Source organism: Camelina sativa, chromosome 8, assembly GCF_000633955.1.
Source record: "Camelina sativa cultivar DH55 chromosome 8, Cs, whole genome shotgun sequence".
NCBI lineage: Eukaryota > Viridiplantae > Streptophyta > Magnoliopsida > Brassicales > Brassicaceae > Camelina > Camelina sativa.
Genome location: NC_025692.1, coordinates 2,793,898 through 2,810,882, shown reverse-complemented (window position 1 = coordinate 2,810,882; position 16,985 = coordinate 2,793,898). Strand labels below are relative to the sequence as shown.

Below are 16,985 nucleotides of genomic sequence, written 5' to 3'. Positions count from 1 at the left end.
AGTAAACCACAGAGATCGCTGGCTGAAATCGAGGATATAATCCTCCGGAAGATACTTTATGTAACCCTAACGGAATCAGCTGATTCCGATCCTCGTATTGTTTACTTGGAGATGACAGCCGCTGAGGTTCTCAGCGAAGGTAAAGAGCTTTTGCTTTCTCGTGATCTGATGGAGAGAGTGCTCATCGATCGTCTCTCCGGCGACTTCTCATCCGCCGAGCCGCCTTTCCCTTACCTACTCGGCTGCTACCGTCGTGCTCACGACGAATCGAAGAAAATCCAGTCTATGAAGGACAAGAGTCTTAGATCGGAGATGGAGATTGTCACTAAACAGGCCAAGAACCTCGCTGTTTCTTACTGTAGGATTCACTTGGCCAATCCCGACATGTTTGGCAACGCGGATACACCTAGCGGTGGACTTGATACTAAGCTTAAGAAGAAGAACAAGTCTCCTGTGCTGCCTTTGATCTTCGCCGAGGTTGGTTCTGGTTCGTTGGATATGTTTGGAAGTAGTAGCAGTGGGGTTCAAGCTCCTCCGGGGTTTTTGGATGAGTTCTTCAAAGACTCGGATTTTGATAGTTTGGACCCAGTTTTAAAGGAGCTTTACGAGGACTTGAGGTCTACGGTTATCAATGTATCAGTGCTTGGAGATTTCCAGCCACCATTGAGGGCACTCAAGTATCTTGTTAGCTTACCTGTTGGAGCTAAATCTCTGGTTAGTCATGAGTGGTGGGTTCCACGGGGCGCCTATATGAACGGTAGAGCCATGGAGTTGACAAGCATTCTCGGCCCTTTCTTCCATATTAGTGCACTGCCTGATAATACGCTTTTCAAGAGTCAACCTGATGTTGGGTGAGTTCAAACTTATTTTCTCGTTTCTCTTGCTGACAATTCTTTAATCTTTGGGGCTTTTTAGTTTTTGAGGTAGTTTGGATAGTAAGAATTGTTATATACCCTTACTCATTCATAGTCGAGACTTGATCAAAAAAGAAAAGAAGCACATGTAGTTGGCTTATAAGATGACACTGCTAGGTGATACATATAAAGCATGATTATACAAATCCAGCATAGTTAGGTGATCAGTGGACAAAACCAACAGAAACATTAGTAAGCTCTCTTTTAAGTTTGGAATATTGTGGATGAAATCAATGAATTTAAGCATTTTTTCTCGTCTGCAAATTTAAGGGTTCTCCTAATACATGTCTATTGTTTTTGTGAATATCAGGCAACAGTGTTTCTCTGAAGCATCGGAACGTCGTCCCGCAGATTTATTATCATCCTTCTCCACAATTAAAAATTTTATGAACATATTGTACAGCGGGTTGCATGATGTACTGATGATTTTACTTAAAAGTACGGATACCCGTGAGTGTGTTCTACAGTTTCTTGCAGAGGTGATCAATGCCAATGCGTCCAGAGCCCATATGCAGGTAAACATTTGTATTTAAAAGAAATCATTTTTATGAATTGTTCTTGTCTCCTCTCGGTTGCATCAACTTGGTATTTGTCTTTTTTGCTCAAACCAGCATTTGTCTTGTATGACAGGTTGATCCAGTCTCTTGTGCTAGCTCAGGCATGTTTGTTAACCTCAGTGCAGTAATGCTCCGGCTCTGCGAACCATTTTTAGACCCGCATTTAACTAAAAGGGATAAGATTGATCCAAAATATGCATTCTGTGGCCATCGCTTAAAACTAAGGTATGGTCCTCAAAATAGTTCTACTTGTATTTCCTCACTGGATTTTGTGTTATCATGATGAGCAATATTATTTATGATCCACACCAGCGACTTGACTGCTCTCCATGCATCATCCGAAGAAGTTTCTGAGTGGATTGACAAAGATGCTACGACAAGCGCAAATGGTGCTGGGCAAGAAAACGGGAACGAAAGTCGCTTGTTACAATCCAAAGAAGCCACAAGTTCTAGTAGTAATGCTTCTGGGCAAAATGCAAAGTCAGCAACTAAATATACTTTCATTTGTGAATGCTTCTTTATGACTGCAAGGGTCCTTAGTTTGGGTCTCCTAAAAGCACTCTCTGACTTTAAACATCTTGCTCAGGTAACCATCATCACAGTTTTCCGAACTCGAAATATTAAAGATTTTGGACATTTAAAAATGATTTGTGATAAATTATTTGCCGAAAGCTCTTATTTGATTTTGTTAACATATTGTGGTTTCAAGGTGTTTGTCAGTTAAATTGAGAAGGGGCTGTAGTGAAAACTTGAACTTAGTCTCACATTTTGATTGTGAAAGAGTCCTTGATGCCTGAATTTGCAGAAGATTGTTATTGTATTGTTCTTTACTTTTCTCTTTCCCGCATGACGTAGGACATCTCGAGAGGTGAAGATAATCTTGCACAACTAAAAGCCATGAGAGATCAAGCACCTTCTCCACAGTTGGAACTTGATATATCCCGAATGGAAAAAGAACTAGAGCTATATTCTCAGGAAAAGCTTTGCCATGAGGCCCAAATATTGAGGGTTTGTAATCATATTCTCTGCTCTGACAACGTGTTTGCCTTTTTCTCTGGACCGATAACATGATAGTAATAGCTACTCTATCTCTCTGTACTTATTGAAGGATGGCGATTTTATTCAGCGAGCTCTGTCTTTCTATCGCCTAGTGGTTGTTTGGTTAGTTGGACTAGCTGGTGGCTTTAAGATGCCTTTACCGTCAACTTGTCCCATGGAATTCTCATTTATGCCTGAGCATTTTGTTGAAGATGCAATGGAGTTACTGATATTTGCTTCAAGAATTCCCAAAGCTTTGGATGGTGTACCACTGGTATGCTTACTTTGATCTTGCTTTAGTCGTCTGGTGAAATTCTATCTTTTTATTCCCACTGATGATGGTTGTTCTCATTTCTTAAGGACGACTTTATGAACTTCATAATTATGTTCATGGCAAGTCCTGAATATGTTAGAAACCCGTATCTCAGAGCAAAGATGGTTGAAGTTCTGAACTGCTGGATGCCTCGTTCAAGGTGATTTTCTTCACGAAAGCTATAAAACCTCAATTTGTGTTGCTAATGCAACAAGTTTTGCAGTAACGTGGTCCACCAGTCTCAATTCAATTTTTGTTTGCAGTGGTTCTTCATCTGCTACATCTACTCTTTTTGAGGGGCATCAGTTATCGCTCGAGTATCTTGTCAGGAATTTACTGAAACTATATGTGGACATTGAGTTCACGGGTTCACACACTCAGGTGATTGCAAGAGAGTTTGTTTAGTGGCTATAATATTTCTGGAATAATGGGCTTCTCTCTATTGCATAGTACCGATTATGGTAGCTCTGGAAGCCATAATGGCTGTTTACTCTTGCTTTTAATGTAACTGAAATCTAGTTTTCCAAATGCAGTTCTATGACAAGTTCAATATTCGCCACAACATTGCCGAGCTTTTGGAGTATCTCTGGCAGGTGCCTAGTCACCGGAATGCTTGGAGACGGGTAAATTCTTAATGAGCTGGCCATGACCTTTTGAACTTCAGTTATCATGTTCCAGTGTTACCCAATTTGTTGTGTTTACAGATTGCAAAAGATGAAGAGAAGGGCGTGTACTTGAACTTCTTAAACTTCTTAGTCAATGATAGCATCTATCTTCTAGATGAGAGTCTTAACAAAATTCTCGAGATTAAACAAATCGAGGCAGAGATGTCGAATACTGCAGAATGGGAGCAGAGACCAACTCAAGAGAGACAGGAGAGAACAAGACTTTTTCATTCTCAGGAGAATGTTAGTTGGATTGTCACCACTTATATCTTGTTTCTTACTATTTACTTGATTCACAATCCACTAAAGAACTTCACTTTGCTCTGCAGATTGTTAGAATCGACATGAAGCTTGCAAATGAAGATGTGACAATGCTTGCATTTACATCCGAGGAGATCACTGCCCCTTTTCTACTCCCTGAGATGGTAACCTGACCCTATTCCTGAAATGGAAACCTCCCCGAGGATTACCCAACTGAAGAGTTTTTTTGTTTGTTTGTATGTAAACAGGTTGAGAGGGTTGCAAATATGCTTAATTACTTCTTGCTACAACTCGTGGGTCCACAGCGTAAATCATTAAGCTTGAAAGATCCCGAGAAGTACGAGTTCCGTCCAAAACAGTTGCTTAAACAGGTTAGTGATTGACCATTACTCAAGTCTCCTCACCAAAATGTGTGAAAAACTTACTAAATAAAATTGTGATTGCTTTCATGAACTTTGAAGATTGTTCGCATATACGTTAATCTCGCTAGAGGAGACTCAGAAAACATATTCCCTGGTGCCATATCCAGTGATGGCCGATCATACAACGAACAGGTCAGATTCTCCTTACTAACCAAATCCTCTTTCATCATAATCTATCTGTCTCTACTGAACGAAACAAGTCCTGTTTTTTTTGCAGTTATTCAACGCAGGAGCAGATGTGCTTAGGAGAATAGGCGAAGAAGGAAGAATCATTCAAGAGTTTATGGAGTTAGGCACAAAAGCCAAAGCTGCTGCTTCTGAAGCTCTGGATGCTGAAGCTGCACTTGGCGAAATACCTGACGAGTTCCTTGACCCAATTCAGGTCTTTATCTGTGAAAGGAACACTAATTTAATAGAAATTTAAAATCTCATCTCATGCTCTAAAGTCTGTTCTCGTTTTTTGTTGCAGTACACACTAATGAGAGATCCAGTGATACTTCCAAGCTCAAGAATCACAGTTGATCGACCCATCATCCAACGTCATCTTCTCAGCGACAATGTAAGCATATCTAACACATTGACGATCAATATTACGCACCTCCCTCTCTCTGTCTGATGTTTTTGGCTTTGAATCTGATCCTCTTACTTCTGCCGCAGCATGATCCATTTAACCGAGCACATTTGACATCGGATATGTTGATACCGGACATCGAGTTGAAGACGAAAATCGATGAGTTTGTTAAGTCGTATCAGTCTAAGAAACGGACAACAAGTGGAGAAGATAGCAGCAACAAGGAGAGGATACAGACTACAAGCAGTAATATGTTAATTGATTAATTTATGTGTTCCAAACAAAATGATAACAGAGGCAGCAGAAACACTCTTTTCTAATACTTTTGTTAGGTTTTCTTTTCTATTAGAATTGTGACTTAATATTATGTCTTAAGCTTGTTAATTTATGTCTTAGGGCAGTTTCATGTCTCGGGGAAAAAAAACAAGAAGTATAAAATTATGGAGCAAATACTATTATATGACCATATCATCAAGTTTGGAACTGTTTCAGAGTAGCCCAAGCTCGATGTTTACTGAGTTTCTATGTATTTTTACGTGCGTTCATGGATGCATAAGACTGTTGAATCGACACTAATACGCTCGATGGAAGGATGTCTGTTCAGAAGTGTACGTGATGTAAGACTCATATGACAAAAAAAAAATTTGATTACAGGGCAAAGCAACAATGTGAAGCCTATAAGTCTATAACACGGAGAAGGGAAAGAAACAGAGAATACAGTTTCAAAATTAGAAGGAAGCAGAGTGGCGTTTACGTTTAGCAAACTCGTAAGCAATGCTAATTGAGCTTCTACTGTGACGAAGTGAGAACTCAGCCGTCAATATCTCTTTCTCTGATTCCGACAGATCTCCATGACTCCCCTGTTCAAACCATAATATGTAATAAGCATAACTGAACTGAAGAAAGCTATAACTTAAAAGACTGTGTAGCAGTGTCGATCGGGTTTACCAGACGAGTGATTCTGTCAGAGACTGCGTGGTGCATCAGAATCCCTGCAGCCACTGAGACATTGAATGAATCAACCATTCCGTTCATCGGAATACTACAACACAGATCTGATAACTCCAACGCTTCGTCACTTATTCCCCTGCAAAATTTCCCGCAAACATTAAGAAACTCTGAACCTGTTTCCAAAAACTATTGCTGATTGAAACTGAGAGGTGACATTACTTTCCCTCGTTTCCAACAACTATTGCTGTTGGGCATGACCAGTCCATATCGTAAATGGAAACCTGTGAGATATTTACCACACCAATAAACTGTCATGAGTACTACTAACATACATTCATTTTACCCCATCAATAATGGTGACAAGAAGAAGATACAAAAAAGGATTTTTTACTGTGTCCATTCCCAAATGAGTTGTGGCAATTCTGTAACCGCGAGACTTCAAAACTTGGAAACATTCTTTAGGTGTGTCCCAAAACTCAATGTCCAGCCATTTCTCAGCTCCCATACTCACATGGCGGTTTCCGTTATACCTTACACATACATATTACACATTCACACACATAGAATAGTAAATGAATTCACACAATGTGATCAAACCAATTGTACATTTTAGTCAACAATTAATGACCACCTATGACTCTTGTATCAGTACACAGTTCAAGACACAGTACGAATCCCCATTCAAGGGTATGAACCAAAAGCCAACTTATGATCAATCTCCAACTTATGACTCTATTGCACTGTGTAGATTCCAACTCATAAAGCAGAGGAAAATGTAATAATCCTAACCTATTCTATTCTATGATCCAAGAAACATAACTGCCAACTCATGATAAATCTTACTCGAGAGGACAATGCAGTCAAAAAGTTCTACAAACTTCAGTAGCCAGCTTATCAAAAGTTTCTACAGGTCACTACACAATATATATACTCCAACCTCTCTTAAAGTTTCAAGAACATTCAAAACCCCCTAAATTGAAATCCAATCCTATGAACCAAGAAACAGAAAATGCCAACCTCAAAGTGGGCACCTTTTGGAGCTGTCACAGGAAACAACATGTACTGATTGAATCCCTAACGCATCAGCTGAGCGGAACGCAGCAGAGATGTTTCCAAAATCAGCAAGACCTTCAACCACAAGACAAACCGAGAAGCTTCGATTCTCCACCACACGCCTAAACCTATCTATCCTCTCTTCCATCATATGAGGACTCACCGCCTCCAACACCTCAAGGCTACTAAGATGCACCTCACCGCAGTTGAACCTATCCTCGTAAGGGAACCATGACCCTCTACAATCACCCTCACCATCGCTCAAAATGCTCCTCCGCTCCATCTTCATCATGCTTCTTGACGCGTCATCACGATTAGTTGTTAGCAATTCCTTAACAGTATCCTTGGGAGAATCTTCCGTGAAACTTTCCGGTGAAAGAGCCGCCGCCCCAGCTCCATAACACTGCGCGAATGACGAAGAGCGAAACGTGCGTCGAGCTGTTCCAATGCCTATAAGGCGAGAAGTTGCATCAACATCAATATTTGAAATCAAACGAATCAGAAAACACAAAAAAGGTTGAAACTTTAGACGGAAAGAGTGAGAGAGTGAGTACATGGATTTGGAGCGAGAACGGAGAAAGGAGAGAAAGCACGAACTGAGATAAAGGCGATGGAGGAACTAGGGATTGGAAGATGAACGAATCCAAAAGATGAGATTGAGGAACGGATAAGGAATTTGCAGGAGTTCATGTGTTGCTGTGCTACTTGCCAGTATCGGAGCTTGAGGTTTAAGGGCTTGTTTGATTCAGCTTCAAACAAATCGAAAATGGAGAAGATAAATCACAGAGCAGAGAGAGAGAGAGAGAGACAGTCCCAAGGCTCTGGCTCCGATTCAACGACCACCGTCTCGAACCGACCAAGATAAAGTGCTCAGTGTCGTGTAATAATTTCGGTTTAGTATTGGTTCGATTTGGTTTAGTGTAATTTGGGTTTAGTATTACTCGCTAGTCACTAGTAAGAAGATCGAAAAATATTCTTGCAGTAATAGTAAACCTTACTACAGTGGAGAGAAGGCACAAAAAAGAATCTGCAAAATACAACTTTGAATCACTTAGAACGTGCTACTCACTCATGTACTGATGTAAGAATTGTCTTTTTTTTCTTCAAATCAGAACAACTTGGGACGTCAAAGTCTTCATCTCCTCCTCATATCTGCTGTTTTGCTGCGAACGGTCTCGAGGATCCTGCAATATTCGAAGAAGAGAGACGAATGATCTCCTTCAAGTCCAACTCTACTGATCCGATTACCTCCGGCCAGATTATTACAAGGGCTTCCTCCTATGACCAAGTCAAACCCTCCATACTCGTCCATAAGTCGCTCAATGGTATGGTTGTCGAGCTTTGTAACATCACTGAACTCTCTCAAGATTCCCGTCTGATTCGTCTGCTTCCAAAAGTCACTCAAGATGTTTCGATTTACGTCTGAAATCTCCACAGACACAACTACATTCATTTGAATCTTGAGACGATGGAGTGCGACTTCTCCACCGCCAATCCCCGTGAAGAGTGACAGAACGTTGATTCCATTCGGGAACAAAGGCTTGAGGACAGACAAGTGATATGCAACAGTATCAACCTAAAGAAAAATTGACATTAAAAAAACCAAGTTTAGAACCTACGAAAGACTTTCAAGCCAAAACTGAACTGACAGAGAGGACTTTAAGTAATTGAATGTACCTGAAAAGAGTTGCCTAAAGACTTAAAGCGATCAGTTCTACTGATTCCTCCTCCTCGAGTATGATCTATTGGGAAGCCTAGAAGCTTCTCCATCTCATCTGCCTCAAGCGGGGCAAGTTTGTTCGTACCCACCCAGACCAGATTCCATTTTCTGCAACTCGCAAGGACTTCTTTCTGCACACTTTCAGGCGGCTCTCCATCATGTCTCTCAAGCTTCTCACGTAGTCTGTTTGTAAGCTGAGCACTGGCAATACATGTGACCAAACAGTTCAACTTCAGTCTTTTATCCCAAGTGGGCCACCATCTCTTGGTCAATGGAAAGGCTTCTTGGATGGTGTAGTGTGGTGGAGGCTGGATTTGGTATCGGTTGTGGATTGGGAGGTTATGAACATAACCCCTTTTTCTTGCAGCGGCACAAAAATACTTAGAATCAACAAATTCGGGCATGACATCATACAAGTGGCTGGAAATCTTGGCCCAAACACCTTTAGGTGCCATTGCAACGTTCTCATAGTAAAAGTAGGGCGGGCCACGAGCAACATCGGGAATTGGGACTGGTCTGTGTTTCATAAGTCCAGGTTCATTAGGGACACCAAACCCAATCATCGGATTTGGTAGACGGATGAGCTCGTCATTGGCCGTGGCAGTGTTCGGCTTTCTCTCTCTTCTTGGTGGCTCATTGTATACTCGCCTCTTTTTGCTTTTAGTTATAAGCTGCACAACCAAAGAGTCAAGCATGAGAAACTGCATAATCTAGGCAAAAGTTCACTGCCGTTTTGGTAATTTTCTTCTATTTAGCCACACACAGTAATAACACAAATGAAGTCTACTACCTACAGCAGCGGCAAATTGAAGTAAATTCATGTTCTGAAAGAAAGACTGAACTACTATTAACACAGGCAAAAACATTAACGAGCCTTGTGGAAGCAATTAGTAGCAGCAGTAAGTTTTGTGACACATTGAGTAGAACTACAACAAGGCATCAAATTGTAATATCAAACCAAAGCATCTGATCGAATCAAAAACAGCAAAGACCAAGGAAATCCAGAGTTCAACTTATTATCGATCAAATTATCAGAGGTAAAAATATGCTAAGATCACAACAATCCAAGAGCTTTTCTAATTTGAAAGCTACAGTTAATATCTACAAGAATGCAACACAAACAATGATCTCAGGCATTGTATTGCAAAATCAAGTTGAGGTTCTGCATAAAGTTAATAACACAGGTCTTGCCTCTTTTTACCTCTTTATGCAGAACTCAAGAGACTTAGACTTATTACCTCTTTTTTATCTTGTTCTGCAAAAAACTCATCGAACTGCCGTGCCATCTGAGCAGCACAAATGAAGTCTACGACCTCTTCCACACTTGCATCCTTTCCTGTAAAGTTTGAGAAGAAACGTGAATACTTGCAAGGATGCTAATTGGATCGATGAACAAGTAAACGTCTAACAGATCTAAACAGAAAGATAAGAAAATTTTGAAGTATATTGATAAATAATTAAGCGAGAGCGTACCACATCTCTCTATAGCTTTAGCAGCTTCTTCCCTCGAATAGTCCATCTTGATCAAATCTTGGAGTATACTATCTTCATTCGAGTAGTTTAGTTTACCCTGTCATTTTCCGAAACAGATAAGAAGACAACATACACAACCTACTTCGTGAAAATGTAAGACATGAGCATTGCATTGAAAGTAAAAATATGCAGAAAATGTTATAACCAAGCAAAGGTCTGAAACTTGGATTGAACAATTGTACCTCATCATCTGAGGATAATGTATAGAGATTGTCATCATCATTAGTGTTGATGTTCTCGTCTTTTGTTTCGCTCATTTTCTCTACCTCCTAAAAAAACAGTAACGACCTTCTATTACATGAAATACTATATTGTCATGTCAACAGTACAATTTAATTGTAATGCTTACTTACAGCATAAGTAAGAAGTGCATATGTTAACTCATCAATATTTTCGTCTCCTGCATATTATCAAGGAAAGTTCAGTAAACCTCATTACAAGTTCCCAATTCCTAGAAAGAAAAAAAAAGAGCAAAGAGTCATGTCATTACCGTATTCTTGTATAGCTTTTAACACATTTTCCTCAGTAAACCCCATCCCAATAAGATGATTGATAACTTTGGATTTTGAAGAACTAGGTTCATCGCTTGTCTTCACGAATAAACATAAAGTGGAGTTAAAATTATATACAACAAACACATTGTGACCACATGCAAAAAAAAGAGATATATAGAAAATCAAAGTAACATCAAAATTTCAGCCAATTAGGACACTCACAGAAAACTGGAAGAGAGTTTCAAGAATCAGCGTAGGTTCCCAATTTGCTCCTGCAAATTTTAAACATCTCATCGATTGACAAAATTCAGAAATGCATATCTCAGATATTACACAAATCAGAAAATAGACTCACCACCGGTTTCTTCAATTGCTCTAACAATCATTTCACTTGAAAATCCCATCTCAATAAAACTACCAAACGTCTCATCAGAGATTCCCTTTTGAATAAAGTCTGGCGAGGTTGTCTAGTCACAAAAACAAAAACAAAAACGCATTATTCTTGCTTTCAGCGTGAAAGAAACAAGTTAGAATTGCAATTGTTCTTAAGAAATTCAGTAAGCACTTACACCAGCAGTTCCACCTGAGGTTTCAGACATAGAATGCACGGGAGAAGATTGATAGTTATCAATCTCAAACTCATCTGAATTCCAAATCTCATCACCACCAGAATGTTCCACCTAAAGCAACATTGAACAAACATAAAAAAAAAAAAAAAAAAAAAAAAAAAATNAACAAGTTAGTATTGGAATTTTTCTTTAGGATTCAGTAAGCACTTACACCAGCAGGTCCACCTGATGTCTCAGACATAGAATGCATCGGAGAAGATTGATAGTTATCTATCTCAAACTCATCATCTGAATTCCAAATCTCATCACTGACATCACCACCAGAATGTTCCACCTAAAGCAACATTGCACAAACATAGAAAACTTGGAACTCTTACCGTTTTCATTTCCAAAATTACAATAATCTGATAGATAAACAAAGGTGGTGAAATTACCATTTTCTGCAGTAAACGTCGATGTATTTACCAGTACTGTTCCCCAACAACAACAAACCTGCCAATATATTAATCATAGTGTTCAACTTTGGATGAGTGCAATTTCAATTTCGACCCATTAGATTAGTTGCTTTCTAAATCAAAATCCTTTCAAAAAAATCATTTTTTTCACTGTAATCTTTAAAACTTGAGAAGGTTTCAGCTTTCTAAGTCCTAAACCTTAACCAACAAAAACGATGTATAGACATTGGATAAAGTGCAACAACAACCCATAAAAAAGGATCAATCCTTAATGCGATCAGTCATCAGGTCCGAGAAATCAAAAGTCACAAATGCATAACAATGCAGAAAAAAAAGTTACAAGCAAGAAAACACCAGAGAGTACCCTGAGAGAGAGAGAGAGAGAGAGAGAGAGAGAGAGAGAGAGAGAGAGAGATCGGCTGCTTGCGGAGGTTGTGCTAAAGCTAGATTTCAGCTGAGTACTCAAATGCGAGTGAACAGAAAAAGTTCCGATGGAATGGAATCCTAAAACGAAGATAAAAAAGAAAAAGGAAGACTGAGAAATTTAAGCAGAGGGAACATATGAGAGACGATACAGAGAAAAATAAGGAAACTTTTGGAAGAAGATGAAGAAGAAGAGAGTCAAAGCTTTTTTAACAGAAAATTACAAGAAAACCCAATTTCTCATTCTTTTCTCACCTTTGTAGCTCGTATTTTTGTTACTACTCAAAATAACCCTAATTTCATAAACATTATTATACAAAACTTTATTTTGATGATTCACCTGGTTTTATTTAATAGAATAACAATTTTACTTTTTCATCTACATTAAAATTCAAAGAGATGTTTTCATTTGTTGTTAATTTCATATTCAATTTTGTTAACAAAAATCACAAAATGGATATTATAGAACTTTGTGGTCACATCTATGAATATATCAATAGTTAAGGGTTATTCAGAGAGAGTTATGAGAAACTTTTGGGTAAATTTGTAATTTAAAAAGTTAAAGAGCCGTACAGGAAAAAAAAAATATGGAAAGGATATACAAAATTACATGTACCTGCACAGGTCAAAGGCCGTTACATATTTACTTTATACTAATTTGTTTGTCAGGTCGTTTACATATATCTATAAAAACATATGAATAATTTCATCACCTAAAAATCTCTTTTACAAAAGGTAATAATACGTCACGCCAAACCTAAAAAAATGTATAAAACTCAGATATCAGTTTTTTTTTTTTGTCAACAAAAGAATCAGGTCAAACGAACCAATTTGCGGGAAAGTTGTTTACAAACAAAATAAGATGCGGAGATAAGCGCGCTTGGCATGCTAGAGTATCCGCTTTAACATTAACAGAACGAGAAATATAAGATAAAGAGAAAGAAGAAAACTCCTCCCTATCAATCTTGATGCTATCCAAGTATGTAGCAAAGGTCGGCCAGTCATGGGGTGAAGACACCATCTTCACCAGGTCCGAACTATCTGTAAAGAAAGCCACGTCGCGGAAATCGTGCCCTATCATACACCACATCGCCCAGATGAAAGCTTCCACTTCAACATGTAACGGAGAAAGACTACGCCGGTAATTAGTAGCGCCAAGAGAGGGTGATGGTCCTTGTGAGGAAGTACACACCCATCCTGCACCTGCAAAAACATCTGACTATTTCCAAGAGCCATCAACAAAACACCGATATCCGGAGTAAACCAAAGGAAGAGGAGAGTTACGTCCTCTCGACCGAATGGGAGGAATCACCGGGGAGAAAGGAACCTCCTCAACCTCATCATCCACTTGTGCTTGGAACCAGGAAGACGCTTCCCCTTGTGCTACTCGCACAATGTCATCTGGTCTGTCCGTCTGATTCTCAAAAACCCGAGCATTCTGAGCTTTCCATATGTACCACATAAGCCAAGGAAAAACCTCAACATGAGAACCCGGATTCGTGGAACCTAGGAAATGATCAACATTAGCATAGACCGATTCTGTCGGAAAAAGGTGAGGTCCGACTGGTACATGGGCCAAAGCCCAGACCTGACGTGCTGGTGGACACACAAAAATAGCATGATTAATGGTCTCCACCTCCGCCCCACATCTCATACATCCAACATCGCAATTTATGCCCCGCCTACTCAAATTAGCAGAAATCGAAATGCATCCCGTTAAGACTTGCCACATAAAGTGTTTTATTTTTGGGAGACAATGAACATTCCAAACCCTAGCAAGAAGAGGGGTAATCTCCGGACCACACCCAAACGCCTGAAAAGTATTTGGGATTTCCATACGTGTCGTCTCATACCCAGATTTTACCGTATATTTACCTGATTTCGTAAAATGTCACCCTAAAGAATCTGGCAAAGAGAGACTACTAAAGGGAATAGCCTCTATCAAGGCGACATCCATGGGGTCGAAATGCTCAACGAGCCGATCCCTACACCAAGAACTCAGATATCAGTTCATCATCATATATATATATTATTTTTATCATAAATTCACAATAACTTCATTTTTTAATATTTAGTGGATGCCAACTCATTTTTAGCTAGCATCTACTATTTTTTGTCTTTATCTTCTTAAAATTATACATAGATAATAAATATGAGACAATTACTTTCTCTAAAATTGATTCTTATTAGTACCATAAAATTTGGTCACAAGTTCCTAAAAAGAGATACCATATCTGAATAAAAGTCAATTTAATGTTAATGTATTTCTTAATTGTTGAGAAGTGATGTTTTGATTTCCCAATTCAGGAACACTCCCAGTCTTAAAATTTAGGGGGTGGTATTGGTTTGAGATTTTTAAAGATTTTTGAAGAGTTCAACAAAATCATTAAAGTGAATAAGTGAAAAATTGTTAAAGATTGCTAGAGAGTTTTGTTGATTAGTTTTCTAAAATCTTGTAAAATCCTCCAAACAATCCCTGTATTTTTATAATACTTTCCATGACTTTATTTTGTAAAGAAAGTGTCTAAAATCATGAACCAGTAACATAATAATTGAACTCATTAACAATCATAGATTCTTTTGTTTTAATTGAATAACACAAAACTTTTAATGACTTTATAAAAGTCTGAATCCAATAACCCAAATTTGTTAAGATTTTAAATAACTTTTTACAAATCACAAACTAATAACACAAAACTTTAACAGTGATTAAGGAGGAGGTATTGGTTTAGGATTTAGAAAGAATTTTAATGAATTTAAAAGTTAGGTAAAATATATTGTTATTCAATCAAGACTTTTAAAAACTCTTTAAAAATTTGGTGTTATTGGTTGTGGATTTGTAAAAAGTTATCTAAAATCTTGATAAATCTAGTGTTATTGGATTAAGAGTTTTATAAAGTCATTAAAAGTTTTATGTTATTCAAGTAAAACAAAAGAATCTTGGATTGTTAATGAATTCAAATTTTATTTATATTGATTTAGGATTTTATATCATTTCCTTCATAACAAAAGTCATGAAAACTCTTTCATCAAATAGAAAGATTTTACAAGATTAGAAAAAACAAATCATCAAGATTTTAAAAAACTTCCTAAACAATATCTTAGAATCCTTCATTTTAACTTTCAATTTTCTATGATTCTAACAATCAGCAAAAACATAAAATCATTAAAAAAATTTCTAAATCATCAACCAATACCTCCCCTAACATTGGATTATATAATGCTTCACTTTTTGTGATAAACAATTTTCTATAACTTTAAAGCACTTCAATATTTCTTTCTATGTATACAATTTATCATCATTGCTAACTATTTAAAAATACACAGATTTTTTTTCAAATATCTTTCAAAACAAACTTAAAAAATACATAAAAATTCATCTATGACACTTCATCGAACCCAACCTCGGATGTGATTGATGATATCTAGCCTCATTCAAACCGGATATAAATTGTAAAAGATGCACTTAAGAATGTTCAATTATACTCCTAAAAATGAGTTTTGCAGTTTGTTAAACATTATACAAAACTTGTTTTTGATGATTCACCTGGTTTTGTTTAATAGAATAACAATTTTAATGTTTCATCTACATTAAAAAATTCAAAGAGATCTTTCCATTTGTTGGTAATTTCATACTCAATTTTGTTATAAAAAAAATCACAAAATGGGTATTATAGAAATTAGTGGTCACATCTATGAATTATCCAATACCTAGGGGTTCTTCAGAGAGACTTATGAGAAACTTTTGGGTGAAAACTGTAATTTTAAAAGTTAAAGAGCCGTGCAAAAAAAAGAGGAAAGGATATCATATACTACCACTTTGTTTTGTCAGGTCGTTGCATATCTCTATAAAAACATATGAACAATTCAGCAAAACTTTCACGAACATTTTTTTTTATCTTGATAGCACTAACCAAACATTTCATCACCTAATAATCTCTTATACAAGGTAATAATACGTCACCCCAAACCTAAAAATTTGTATAAAAACTTAGATATATAAATATAGCAGCCTCGTTCAAACCACCATTTCATAGAGATTTCATTTGAGAAGCCCCTAAAAGATTTCTCACAATCTCAAAACTCCTTCTCTTTTTTCGATTTCTTTTTGATTTTTTTTTTTTAAATCGAGAATGTGTTGTTTTACATTATTGTCCAAAGAGAACTAAGTTATTTATAAAAAATACGTGAGTAGTATCCATCCAACCAAAAGAAATCGGATTTAAGATCCGAAAAACTGAATCGGTATCTTTTTTTAAAAAAAACTGTAAAATTTATGGTTTTGTTTAAAACCGCTCTCTCTTGTCACTCTTCTCTTTCTTCGGGAAACTCGAATCGATTTGGGTGAAACTGTAGAACTAGGGTTCTCTCGTTTTCTTTCAATCAACCAAAAATTGAGTAAGAATATGGTAAAATCAAGGGGGGTCGTGTGAGAAGGAGTGAGCGTTTGAAAGAAAAGAAGATCTCACAAGGAGATGGTGGTTCGAAAGCAAAATCCGATTCGCCGGAAGTAGGTATGTCGGGTTTGAGTCCGGCGACAGTAGGAGGAGAGAGAGCTTTGATTACGGTGGCGGAAGAAAGTGAAAGTCGAGTTTCGGAAGAACCCAATCCGGTGGTCGAAGGAGAAAATGCGAACGAAGGAGAGAAAGCAAAATCCGGTACTCCGGAATCAAGTAATCGAGAAGAAGATGATGAAGAAGGAGGAGATAACGAGAGATCTACTTCTGCGGAATCAAGCGATGGAGAAGAAGAAGGAAACGATAAAGGGGAAGAAGGAAACGATGAAGGGGAAGAAGGAAACGATGAAGGGGAAGAAGAAAACAATGAAGGGGAAGAAGAAAACGATGAAGGAGAAGAAGGTGAAGAAGGGGAAGAAGGTGAGAAGGGGAAGAAAAAAACGATGAAAGAGAAGAAGAAAACGATGAAGGAGAAGAAAGGGAAGAAAAAGATGATGAAGGAGAAGAAGAAGAAGAAGATAAGGAGGGAAGTTCGAACTCGGCAGGTAACTCGAGAAGGAGTACAAGCGATGCAACTATAAGTACAACA

At 37.8% G+C, this 16,985-nt stretch overlaps 3 protein-coding genes across 6 annotated transcripts; 1 reads left to right on the top strand and 2 right to left on the bottom strand.

The window, feature by feature from the left end:
- LOC104709149 (probable ubiquitin conjugation factor E4) lies at positions 7–5,149 on the top strand. Its single transcript, XM_019228277.1, has 16 exons — positions 7–851; positions 1,225–1,429; positions 1,545–1,696; positions 1,784–2,057; positions 2,327–2,479; positions 2,580–2,783; positions 2,870–2,982; positions 3,086–3,203; positions 3,356–3,445; positions 3,527–3,730; positions 3,817–3,912; positions 3,997–4,119; positions 4,210–4,302; positions 4,388–4,552; positions 4,640–4,729; positions 4,828–5,149. Exons 1-16 carry the CDS (start codon positions 112–114, stop codon positions 5,005–5,007), a joined length of 3,000 nt encoding a protein of 999 aa, XP_019083822.1. The 5' UTR covers positions 7–111; the 3' UTR covers positions 5,008–5,149.
- LOC104705816 (tRNA (guanosine(18)-2'-O)-methyltransferase) lies at positions 5,308–7,593 on the bottom strand. 2 transcript variants are annotated; one of them, XM_010421892.2, is made up of 6 exons: positions 7,300–7,593; positions 6,724–7,195; positions 6,084–6,222; positions 5,912–6,000; positions 5,690–5,828; positions 5,308–5,601 (listed from the first exon to the last, which is right to left on the bottom strand). In XM_010421892.2, the coding sequence occupies exons 1-6, from the start codon at positions 7,433–7,435 to the stop codon at positions 5,470–5,472; spliced, it is 1,107 nt and encodes a 368-aa protein (XP_010420194.1). In that variant the 5' UTR covers positions 7,436–7,593; the 3' UTR covers positions 5,308–5,469. The 2 variants fall into 2 exon arrangements, with proteins under 2 accessions (XP_010420194.1, XP_010420195.1); XM_010421893.2 differs by having other exon boundaries at positions 5,912–5,973.
- LOC104705815 (DNA (cytosine-5)-methyltransferase DRM1-like) lies at positions 7,701–12,095 on the bottom strand. 3 transcript variants are annotated; one of them, XM_010421890.2, is made up of 13 exons: positions 11,881–12,095; positions 11,496–11,553; positions 11,273–11,395; positions 11,062–11,172; positions 10,848–10,959; positions 10,715–10,764; positions 10,489–10,588; positions 10,352–10,398; positions 10,181–10,267; positions 9,939–10,035; positions 9,704–9,801; positions 8,423–9,136; positions 7,701–8,321 (listed from the first exon to the last, which is right to left on the bottom strand). In XM_010421890.2, the coding sequence occupies exons 2-13, from the start codon at positions 11,496–11,498 to the stop codon at positions 7,881–7,883; spliced, it is 1,983 nt and encodes a 660-aa protein (XP_010420192.1). In that variant the 5' UTR covers positions 11,499–11,553; positions 11,881–12,095; the 3' UTR covers positions 7,701–7,880. The 3 variants fall into 3 exon arrangements, with proteins under 3 accessions (XP_010420192.1, XP_010420193.1, XP_019084458.1); XM_010421891.2 differs by lacking the exon at positions 11,062–11,172; XM_019228913.1 differs by lacking the exon at positions 11,881–12,095 and having other exon boundaries at positions 11,496–11,869.